General features: G+C 43.0%; 2 protein-coding genes across 4 annotated transcripts; one reads left to right on the forward strand and one right to left on the reverse strand.

Moving 5' to 3' along the window:
• Positions 1-185: 185 nt before the first annotated feature.
• Positions 186-11,877, forward strand: LOC139546778 (ADP-ribosylhydrolase ARH1-like). Of its 2 annotated transcripts, XM_071355550.1 has the most exons (5): positions 241-293; positions 8,249-8,403; positions 8,636-8,985; positions 9,932-10,295; positions 10,798-11,877. In XM_071355550.1, exons 3-5 carry the CDS (start codon positions 8,661-8,663, stop codon positions 11,210-11,212), a joined length of 1,104 nt encoding a protein of 367 aa, XP_071211651.1. In that variant the 5' UTR covers positions 241-293; positions 8,249-8,403; positions 8,636-8,660; the 3' UTR covers positions 11,213-11,877. The 2 variants fall into 2 exon arrangements, with proteins under 2 accessions (XP_071211652.1, XP_071211651.1); XM_071355551.1 differs by lacking the exon at positions 8,249-8,403 and having other exon boundaries at positions 186-293.
• On the reverse strand, positions 3,202-8,129 carry LOC139546783 (coiled-coil domain-containing protein 80-like). 2 transcript variants are annotated; one of them, XM_071355562.1, is made up of 3 exons: positions 8,065-8,129; positions 5,583-6,245; positions 3,202-4,614 (listed from the first exon to the last, which is right to left on the reverse strand). In XM_071355562.1, coding segments are annotated over exons 1-3 (711 nt in total). In that variant the 5' UTR covers positions 8,111-8,129; the 3' UTR covers positions 3,202-4,612. The 2 variants fall into 2 exon arrangements, with proteins under 2 accessions (XP_071211663.1, XP_071211662.1); XM_071355561.1 differs by lacking the exon at positions 3,202-4,614 and having other exon boundaries at positions 5,251-6,245.
• Positions 11,878-11,914: the final 37 nt, after the last annotated feature.

Consider the following 11,914-nt stretch of genomic DNA (forward strand, 5'->3'; position numbering starts at 1 on the left):
ATGCAGGCAAGAGCGTGCAATGCGGTATTGAATGTGCCTCTGTCACCTTTATTACTTCAATTTGTCTCTCCACCTGTGCGAACGCAGCATTACGCGGTCAAATCGAACTTCTGAATATGGCGTTAAAAAGATTGCGTTTTGACCACGTAATGCTGCGCTCTCATTGGTCACAACATGGTATATATACTCTTGGTTTATTCAGATTCAAACATCGACTCAACGAGAATACCACAAGGAAAAGAAAGCAAGGAAAGAGAAGAGCCACTTTCAACAGACCTCTACATTCATAAACTGTAAGTAAAGGGAAATTAATTCAGTACCCTATTTTCATAAATAGCCATCCTGAGACAAGGCCGAGTATAGCCCACGAAGATCTCCCCCACGGCACAAACCCAAGGGGGCGCCAACCCGGACATATTGTAGCATATTGTAATTTGTTATGTCTTTGTTTAAAAAAATCTGCTCTAATTCTGTTAAGACAACACAATATTCTTTGACGCTTCGAACACACCAACTGACGTTTAAGATTACGAAATCGAACGTATGCATCAAATTGTATGCGTGGACTTGACAGAAAGTAGCAATTTTTGTTGCACACATATCCAGTAAAAAAAGTGGGATTACATAATAAAAACACATAATAAAAACTCCAGTTTGACTGGAGAATTTCTTTACATTTTTATTAATTTGCCAAGTATATTATTTATTCGATGACATCCAGAAATTAATTGTGAGAGCCTATAATATAATTTCCCTCAAATTCAGTTTTGGAGCGAAACGCAATAATAAATAGTCAAGATAGCAGCGTAGGCTCTTTCAACAATGAGACCAACGTTGTGGAAGGTGGTCTTGATCGCGCTGTTGTGCCGGGACCAGCCCAGCCGAAAGCGCAGGTCTGTGTGGGTCCAGAGATGGTTCAAGTCCCGTAAGCAGGCAGGGGAGTTCCACCGTCTCATTCAAGAGCTTCGAATGTTTGGAGAGGAATTCCGAAGTTACTTTCGTCTGGACGGAAGCCAGTTCGATCACCTGCTCCAGATGGTTGGAGCCAGGATCGCCCGGATGGATACCAACTACCGGGGGTCCATCAGCCCAGTTGAACGCCTGGCGATTTGTCTCCGGTAAGCTACGTTCTAGTACATTTTTAAGGCCTTTGATACCATAATTGATTGATAAATTGTTTTTATGTGCAACCTAGCTAGCTAAAGGGCTCTCTAGTTAATAGTCCCTATTTGATATCAGATGTACTTTTACAGAATGTTCATAAAACTATAATTTTTCCCAAAGTTGGTTTATAATCCTTTTTTAATTATGCAATGTTACCAAATGAAAAGAAAGTTGTGGTGCCTTCTGTCCTGATGAAGGTAGGCTAGTCTTCTCCAGGACCCATTGTTGTTCAAGACAGTTAGTCATTCATTACATTCTTATTGGACTGACATATACTCAGAGAAAAAGGTTCCAAAAGTGTCCTTCTGCTTTCCCCATAGGATAACTATTTTTGGTTCCAGGTATAAACCTTTGGGGAAAATGTTATACATGGAACCCAATAGGGTTCTACTTGGAACCAAAAGGGTACTACCTGGAACCAAAAAGGGATCTCCTATGGAGACAGCCGGAGAACCCTTTTAAGTAGATAGTACCATTCTTCCTAAGAGTAGAGTTGGCCTGGGCTACAGTTTATTGATATAGTCAGACTGAATTGTACTGTTTCAAGGCATTGTTAATGATGGTTGATGAGTATTACAATATAATTAGTAAAGCATAATAAACAGTAATGAGGTAGCTATACGAGTAGATATAATATGTGGGTGGAATTCAAGTTACACACAATATTGATGATTATTTTGAATTATATTTTAGATTCTTGGCGACAGGGGACTCCTACAGGACCATTGGATTCAGCTTCTGAGTTGGACAGTCCACGGTGGCAGGCATTGTCCCCTCTGTGGCACAAGCCATTTGGGACTGTCTGGTTGGTGAATACATGCCTATCCCCAAGGAGGAAGACTGGAGGGCCATCGCTGCCAAGTTCCTGGAGAGGTGGAATTTCCCCAACTGTCTTGGCTCCATTGACGGGAAACATGTAATAATCCAGGCTCCACCGTGCTCAGGTTCACAATTCTACAACTACAAGGGTACATATTCAGTTGTACTCCTGGCTGTAGGAGATGTCATCTACTGTTTCCGTGTTGTCGATGTTGGTGCTTACGGCAAGGGAAGTGATGGCGGGACCCTCTGCCGTCGGCAAGGCACGTCAGGATGGCACCCTGGAGATTCCACCACCTGCATCACTCCCTGGAGCTGAAGACCTGGGACCTGTTCCCCACATCTTCGTCGGCGATGAGGCCTTCCCTTTAAAACCCAACCTCATGAGGCCCTACGCTGGACGCCAGCTGTCATTTCCAAAGCATGTAAGGATCTTTAACATACGATTGTCCAGGGCAAGGTTAGTTGTTGAATGCGCCTTTGGGATTCTGGCAGCCCGGTGGAGAATGTATTGGAGAGTGCTTGGTCTCAGCCCCTCAAATGTCGATGCCTGCGTGAAAGCCACATGTGTTCTCTATAACTACCTGCGGAGGTCATTCCAGGAGCCGCTCCGGATGGAGATGGGCACGCCAAATGGTCACCTACCTGATGTCACCAGGGCAGGTGCCAACAACGCCCCCAGACAGGCACTCCAGGTGAGGGAGAAACTGACCACCTACTTCTCATCGCCAGTAGGTGAAGTCCCATGGCAGTATGCCGTGGAGTGTAACTGCTCTTTTAAGAGCCCCCTAACAAAGGTTATTTTAAGAACTATTCACCGTTGTCTATAAAGTTGCATTTTTCCCCCAGATTACTTTATGTATCATTGTCTCTTCATTTGGAAGTTATATTTAAGTGAAATTTGGGAGTAAAGACCACACCTTAACCCCTTCCCTCTCGCATTAACGTCAGTATTATACACACCTGGCATGGTACATCAGGTGAGCGGGAGCACTAATTAAGGTTATACGACATACAGTTAAGTTAGTATGATAACAAAGGGAAAATGAAACCTACAAATAGTACAGTTTACCACCATGTTCACTGGTCTGACAAAATACAGGTGGAAAAAAACGAATTAGGAAGAGAATGTGTTTTTACTTTCATCTTGTCTTAGATCTGCAAAGGTATAGGGAAGAAATAAGCAGATTAAGTCTAAATGAGATATTAATAAACAACTGACGATGAAAACATAATTTAATAAGTATTCAACTACAGGAAAGAACATGACAGGTATGTGTTGTAAAAATGTTTAAAAAAAAATAGAACTATTGAAAGAGGTGTATGTGCGTGTAAAAAAAAAAAATATTATGAATGTGTAGCCTGTAAGAGAACAACAAGAGCAAGTATTTTTGGCACAACCGCAGACCGATACAGGGACTACTCATAAAGCCTAGACGTAGTAGGGGAACTTCAGACATGGCCATAAAGAGAGAGAGGGCAGGGCACTGGAGATCTGCGGTACAGAGAGGAGTGGAGAAGAGGTGTGTGTGTGTCTCTGGGAAAAATAAAATAGTGTGTAGCCATAACACAGCTAAACAAACAAATGGCCGCTGGACGTCATGGACCAGTTAATGGAACATAACTTCAAACAGTTTCAACACCCTGGTTTCAAGTGGTTTTAAATGAAAGAAATATATTCACCTTTAGTCTCGTAAGAGACCAACAAGAGCATCTGTGAATTCTCCGGTGTATGAGTTTCAATTCAGAAATCTATGTAACACTAATAATGACTGCTATCCTAACACCTTGTCCAAACCGGCTGCGCGCGTGCGCTATCGTGCATAAATCTATTTTGCCCCCCCCCACACCAAACTCAATCACGACACGCAGGTTAAAATATCAAAACAAACTCTGAACAAATGACATTAATTTGGGGACAGGTCGAAAAGCATTAAACATGTATGGTAATTTAGCTAGTTAGCTTGCCATTGCTAGCTAACGTTAATTTGTCGTATTTAGCTAGCTTGCTGTTGCTAGCTAATTTGTCCTGGGATATAAACATTGAGTTGTTATTTTACCTGAAATGCACAAGGATCTCTACTCCGACAATTAATCCACACATAAAACGGCCAACCCGAATCGTTTCTTGTCATCTCTCCTCCTTCCAGGCCTTTTCATCGTTTAAATTATATGGTGATCGCATCTAAACTTTCATTGTATTACCACGACTACTGGCAAAACAGTTCGTCTTTCTATCACCCACGTGGGTATAACCAATGAGGAGATGGCACGTGGGTACCTGCTTCTATAAACCAATGAGGAGATGGGAGAGGCAGGACTTGCAGCGCAATCTGCGTCAGAAATAGGAATTACTTCTATTTTAGCCCTTGGCGTCGCAGATGCTCGTTGGCGCGTGCGAGCAGTGTGGGTGCAATAATTGAATAACATGGATTTCTAAATTTATTTTGCGACGCACGCGACGTGTCTGGTCAGCATGTAAGACTTTATAAACAAATGACTTTATGAATTGACTGAATTTAAACGGAACTGACGTGTGTGAAAAGAAAAGTACAATGAGGGAGGTCAAAACAACACCCAGACAACTCCTCTCCTCTTCCTGTGAGCTGGTCGGCTAAATTGACTCCATTTCTGAAAGGGAAGAGAAACAACACATACAAGCTTAACATAATATGACACCATTAAAGGTGTTAGGATTTATGTTTATGCACTATAGGCTGTTAGCATATTGGTTGAAGAGGAATATTGTTTTGTTACACACACACACACAAACAATACAGAGGGGGGTGTGTGTAAGGACTGACCAACACAGGCCATAAAAGCTGTGGACAGTCTGGAGAGGGGAGGGGTGCATCTCTCTAGACCAACCAGGAGTTTAGAATACTGGACAATACCATATTAGGAACTGTTTCAGTGTAGAATCGACAGACACAAGACGGATCTAATCTACCCAGCAACCAGATGTGGACAAAAGGAACGCGCCAAGGGGCTTGGACAAATCCGAGGGGGGCAAAGTCTAAACCACGCCCAGCCTCTACTGTGATAGGCCAACAGACGCGTTGAAACTACGTCATCACGGTATAAGAGCAGCTGTTTACGTACTTCCTGCCAGTTCCCTGTTAACCCTGCGCGTTGATACAGCGAACCCGTATATATGAAAATTGCATTTGCCATTCATTGTTTGCGGTAATTAAACATAATTAAAGTTAGCAGACCTGGCTTTTTATTTATCCTGACACCGGATGTGTTACACACAGCGTTCACAAAGGTGAGATTTATGTTAACTAAATACTGCTTGTATAGTGTAGTTAGTGGCATAAATATAGGAACAGTGTGGTAAAGTTGGTAATACTTGCTGTTTACTCATGTCATTTGTGTTTCAGATCAAAAGATTAATGTGACAGGCAAATATTTAGACAGCAAACTGTTGTTTGAGTATATTTTCTAACCCAGAAACAACAGCTATGCATGTGCATCATTAATACTTTGATCTGAAATACCAATTAACCTACATGACTATACTGTAAAAAATGACCTACTTTACTTCACTGTCACAACACTTATAACACTACCTGTGTAGTGGATTTAAAAAAACGTACATTTGAATTCGGCTTCGAAAAGCAGCCGATACATTTTAACCTTGACGGCTGCTTTTCTTTGCTGAGGCAGCCTCTTCAGTGTTGGCACCAGGCTCATGGCAAAGAAGGTCTCCTCATCCTCCTTCCTGTGAGCATCAGGTTGGGCTGCATCCCTCTCGACGGCTTGGAGGAGCCTCTGCTGAAATGAGTTGAGTGGATCTGGGGGCTGGTACCGCCGATGACGCCTGGTGTGACGTTGTTCCTCTTCGTTTCTCTCTCTGTTTCTCTCCACGGCCACATCCTGTTCAACGAGGTCCTCAGTGGACACTTCCGTGAGGTTCATAATAATCTCAGGTGGTCCTAGATCCAGAGGTGCTTCCTCCATTTCATCATCTTCCATGGCTGCACCGGTGGTGGTCATACTCGTAGATGATGTAGACGTTGTAGAGGGTCTCGCTGCACCGGTGGTGGTCATACTCGTAGATGATGTAGACATTGTAGAGGGTCTCGCTGCACCGGTGGTGGTCATACTCGTAGATGATGTAGACGTTGTAGAGGGTCTCGCTGCACCGGTGGAGGCGATGGTAGCACTTGTAGATGACGTTGAGGGTCTTGATGCACCGGTGGCGACCACTTGTGGATGACGTAGTAGAGGGTCTGCCTGTAAAATTGCCACTCGTTGCCCTAGGCACAATAAATGGATCCAGAAAATAAAATGTGGCAGAAGCGCCAAGGCTGCTGGCCTCTTCTCTTTCTCTGCCCTTCTCTCTCTCTCTAATACCTGTCCCTGAGTCCTCTCCACTTCCTCCTACAGTCTTCTTCTACATAGACATGAACATGATAAGCCAAACCATTACCTAGCATAACTATAGCTATCATGGACAGGTCACCTACTGTACACACACACACGATTATCTGACCAAATTATCAGTAGTGTCTACCATTGCTATTAATCTAGCATACACACTCACTCTTTCAAACATGATTGTTTGGTAAAGTTCTGGGGTAGTAACTAGCATAATTTATTTGACTTTCTTTCACACACACACACCTCATTGGCTAGGTTAACTAGCCACATCTAGCACAAGCTCACTACTAAACTGACCTGGCAATCCTACTATTGTGGACACTTGTCAACGAGCAGCATTTTTTTGTGTTTATGTCCCTGTAGCTGTCAGCAGTTGTGTCAAAAAGACACGGTTTTGAGGATACTGCGAAAATGATTCTCTCCTCCGTGTCCAACCGCATGCGACCATCTTCAAAAGGTACCTGCACAAGTATAGTTGCCTAGCTGCGCAAAATGTTATGCATCAGTGATGCATACACACCTCAGTGATGCATAACACAGTCGGTGTGTTCGAAGCGTTACTCCATTCCGTACAAATGGCGCAACGGCGACATTCAAACGAGGCTGCAAAGAAAACTAATGGGACTGTAACGACTTGATATATATATATATATTTTTTTTTACAACAACTCAATACAGGAAGTACATGTGGGAACACAAGTGTGTGTGTATATATAAATAATATACCAAGGACAATTGGGCTAGGGGGTACAATATCACATTACACAACGACCTTATACGAGATACATAATGTAACGACCCTGGGTTTATATGCGCGGTTTTCGACACTGCCGCTTGAGCATGCTTTTGCGGCACAGTCGATAGCGCGCTGGACTTCGGGCTAGAACCCTCGACCTGCTCCCTCCCTGTTTCATTACATTGGTGTCACAAGTGACCGGACCTTGCATCCACGACAGTGCGTGTGCTTGGCCGGTGAGCGCGTTCCTGTAAGACGTAGAGTCGCCAGTGTTGCCAACTTAACCATTTTGTCGCTATATTTAGCGAGTATTCAGACCCCTCTAGCGACAATTTTTCAAAAAAGCAACTAGCGACAAATCTAGCGACTTTCTAGTGTTATTGGAGACTTTGAGACTGACGTGAAAGCACGTATCGTTCTTACTCTTAACGAGCAGCGAATGCTGCCGTGGGCCCCACCGCGTCCCAAAGCACAAGCGGCCCAGTCCTCGCGCTGCAGTCAGAGCAGGAGATGTTCACCCACCCGCGTCCAGACTGCAAATTAATCGCGCATGCGGAAAGCCGCAGCTGGCTGATCCCGCCCTGGCTTACATTACTATTATTTTTACACCTGAATTAGGGCCAGACTAGTTACCATAATTTTCTCACATTGCCATTGACAGTTTTTCTATTGTCTCTTTTTGGTCCATTTAGATTGTATACCAAAAAAAAAAAATGTTAATGTTTTACTGTGACTTGTTGTAGGCTCATAAGTGGACCATAAGGTTAAAAGTCAAACCAAATTAACAAAAATAAAATAAAAAACGAAGTAACTCCGCCAGTGTCAATTTGGGGTCACTTTTGGCGGTCCCAAGCCCGGATAAAGGAGGAGGGTTGGAATTGTGACATAAAAAAAACCAAGAATCGACAGAAGAAAGTTCATTTGTCGTTCTAAACATATTTAGGGTGTTTTTTACTCACTTTTTGTCTCTCCCACGACGTTATTCCTCTCTCCTAAAGCGTCCATCACAATTACAATCACATGGCCAAATATGCAAATTAGGTGATGTCATTTAGCGACTTTTAGGACAGCCAATAGCTACTTTCCTTACTGAGGAGTTGGCAACACTGCCCAGGAAGTGTTTGTCATTTTTTTTTTTTTTAGGAAGTGCTTTTCATGGCTCGTCGTGGTTGAATTGTTTCCTTGTAAGGAGCTGAGCGGGATTGGATTCTACACAATCGAAACATAACAATCGCATGAAGGGGACCGACACTCAAGGTCTGCCTATATAAGTCTTTACGATCAACCCTCAGCACAAGGTATCAATTTACTGCACTAGCTCGTCTTGGGGACATTCGATAATTCTACACAATACATTCATATCTCTACATTCTGTGATGTTTGTCTTTTATCATTGATGGTTCAGTTACTCTCATTATGGTTGACAGCCTCATATCTCGTTTCAACAGCTTTTTTCTGTATTTTATATTAATTGACATTCAATGTCACATATTAGTCAATTAGTCAATGATCCAATGGAATCTCTTACAGAAGTAATTGAACACCAGATCTCACCATGTCAGACACGGTCCCCCTGGAACAGAGGTACAAGGCCAGCATGGTCCTGAGTGGAGCAGGAGATGCCCTGGGCTACAACCATGGTCACTGGGAATTTGAAAATGATGGAGTGTTCATACATGAGGAAGTTCAGAAGAGAGGAGGTCTAGAGAAGCTGGATGCCAAAGACTTCCCTGTTAGTGATGACACCGTCATGCACCTGGCTACAGCTGAGGCTCTGGTCAAGGTAGGGAAGGGGAAAGGGGCGTCCCTCCCTGTGCTGTATCGAGCCCTGGTGGAGAAGTACATTGTAAGCATGACAGACATGGATGAAAGAGGAGCAGGTATGTAACAGTTTATATTCCTTTATGAGGTGTGTCATGTTGTGTTAACATGAGTGGCAAATGGCAATATTTCTGCACAGTTGGACACGGTACACTTAACTTAGATGTAAATATAGGGGACCTACGTGGTTCTGGTACCGGTTCTGTGGACACCTTAGATCTGGCTTGCATTGAGTAATAGCCCTGGTTCCCACATACATAGTAGTATTTTTTCTGAGCCTATCTGTCGTATGATGTGAAATCTGAAACCACTTTAAGCTGGGATGTCTTAGTAGTATGCTAATATACATAGTAGTATATTAGCATGAGATGAAAGGTCCGTTCCTAATGAGTTCTGGAAGCCAATCTAGAGCAGATGTTTTGATCAAGAGAGACCTTTAGAAAATCTGCACATTTTCTCTAACACTAAACATACAAATATTTTAGCATTTACATTTGTTGTCATTTAGCGGACACTCTTATCCAGAGCAACTTACAGTAGAGTGCAGACATTTTCATATTTTGTTACTTTTTCATACTGGTCCCCTGTGGGAAACGAACCCACGCATTGCAAGCACCATGCTCTACCAACTGAACCACATGTATTTTACAGTTATAATGAAGGTGAAATCTTATAGTCATTTTCTAATTTGATTTGAAGTCCTATTCATACAGTTTTGTTGAATAGGAAATACATCATATAAATATTTCATACTTGCATGTTTTTTATCATATTTGTACTGTGCAGTTGAGCGTATGTCCTCAAACGTGACCTCAGCAATTTATATTTTTTTTTACCAAAGATGTGAGATTTTAACATTTTTTGGAGTATGCAACATTACTAGTTATTGATTATGGCCCTATCATCAAAAATAATAACTTTGGGGGATTTTGAAGATTACATTTAGTTACATTTAAACCCACATGTTGATATTCAATAATTATACTCCCTCTGTCTCCACTGTAGGCCTCACCTGCATGAGCAGCGTTGCAAAGCACAGACAGAGAACTGACGAGGACATTAAGATTCCCTTCGACAAGAGGGGCGGAGGGTGTGGGGCAGCCATGAGGGCCATGTGTATCGGCCTGCGGTTCCCCGACCCTGAGCAGGAGCACCTGCTGATAGCAGTAAGTGTGGAGAGTGGGCGTCTGACCCACCACCACCCCACAGGCTACCTGGGAGCCCTGGCTGCAGCCCTGTTCACGGCCTACGCAGTGAGGGGCACCCTGCCCGTGGAGGCCTGGGGACACAGACTCCTGGAGGTCCTGGACAAAGCCAAGGAGTACGTCAGGCATTCGGGCAATAGTGTGGAGCTGAACATGGAGCACTGGTGAGGCCTTTGTTGTGGTTGGCTGCAGAGGAGGCTGGTGGGCAGAGTGGAACGGTGGGCGGACTGGAACGGTGTCAAACACATGGTTTCCATGTCTTTGATATGTTTGATACCACTCCATTCCAACCATTACAATAAGCCAGTCCTCCTATATCTCTGCCCAACAGCCTCCTCTGTTTGACTGTATGCAGGTCACACTTCACACAATGTTCTTGCCCTGCAGGAAATGCAGGTGAGCTTCGTGGTTTATGTAAATTCACAGAATTGCACTAACACCCAGTTATATTAAAAGTATTCCACTTTTTATGTAGCGTCATTTGACCAGCTAATAGCCTAATCACCGATCACGCAACATTATTGGCTAAATGATAAATTCCTGTTGCTGCAGAATTATTTTGCTGCGACAATACAGGCCAAATTAAATTCCTACATCTTTGCCTGGGTTTACAAAGTAGAATGATGTGTAAGTTTCATCTGCTTCAGACTAATCTTATTTTTCCAGGGACTACTTTGGAATTCAGTGGAAATCCTATTTAGAAAAGAGAGGCATTCTGGATGGAAAGAGCAAACCTCAGTTTCCAGAGTCCTACGGAGTGAAGGAGAGGGAGAGTTTCTATAGGGCGGTGAGCTTCAAGGGTTGTGGTGGCGCCAGTGGGCATGATGCTCCCATGATAGCTTACGATGCCCTCCTGAAAGCAGGCGACTCCTGGGTTGAGCTGGCCAATCATGGCTTCTTCCATGGTGGGGACAGCGACTCCACGGCCGTGATCGCTGCTGCCTGGTGGGGCGCACTGTTCGGCTTCAGAGGGGTGCCAGAGATCAACTACCAGAGGCTTGAGTACCGTGACAGGCTATCCAAACTAGGGCAACGACTATACGAGCTCAGGGGAAAACCTCTTGGAACTGAGAAAGAGTGATGTAAATTAATCCAATAGATGGTTAAAGGTGAAATTCATTACATATCCTGCAGATGATCAGTCATTTCTCCTTTTTTGACACTAATTTTGCATCCTTTGGTTTTTTATTACATATTTTTTTAAGAATATGACTGGATCTGGAAAGATTTATAGAGGATCTCAAACTGCAGTCTACCTACTGACTAGGAGATGGAGCCAGAATGTTCTGTATAATAACAAACTTTTTATTTATTTCCAGCCTATAATCAAGTCTTCACTAACATACATTGATGCTGCAGTTGTTGTGCTATTATTGTACCATTTTAGCTATGGCAGAGTGTAAAAAATGATTGTTTTACTTCTGATTAGACTGATGTTAAAGGAAGACTAAATGAAGTTTACAGTGGTGACCAGAGTGGTGACCAAGTTTACAGTGGTGACCAGAGGGTGGCAGTGTAACTTAACAAATCACTCTTGAAACTCTCTTTCCTGTCTCGCTCTCTCAATTAATTCAATTTCAATTTAAGGTCTCTATTGGCATGGAAAACAAAAGCAAGTGAAATAGATAATTAACAAAAGTGAAATAATAACAAATTAACAGTAAACATTACAGATGTTCCAAAAGAATAAAGACATTGTAACGATGTACAAAAGGGAAAATAAATAAACATGGGTTGTATTTACAATGGTGTTTGTTTTTCACTGGTTGCCCTTCTCTTGTGG

Source organism: Salvelinus alpinus, chromosome 20 (assembly GCF_045679555.1).
Source record: "Salvelinus alpinus chromosome 20, SLU_Salpinus.1, whole genome shotgun sequence".
Classification (NCBI taxonomy): Eukaryota; Metazoa; Chordata; class Actinopteri; order Salmoniformes; family Salmonidae; genus Salvelinus; species Salvelinus alpinus.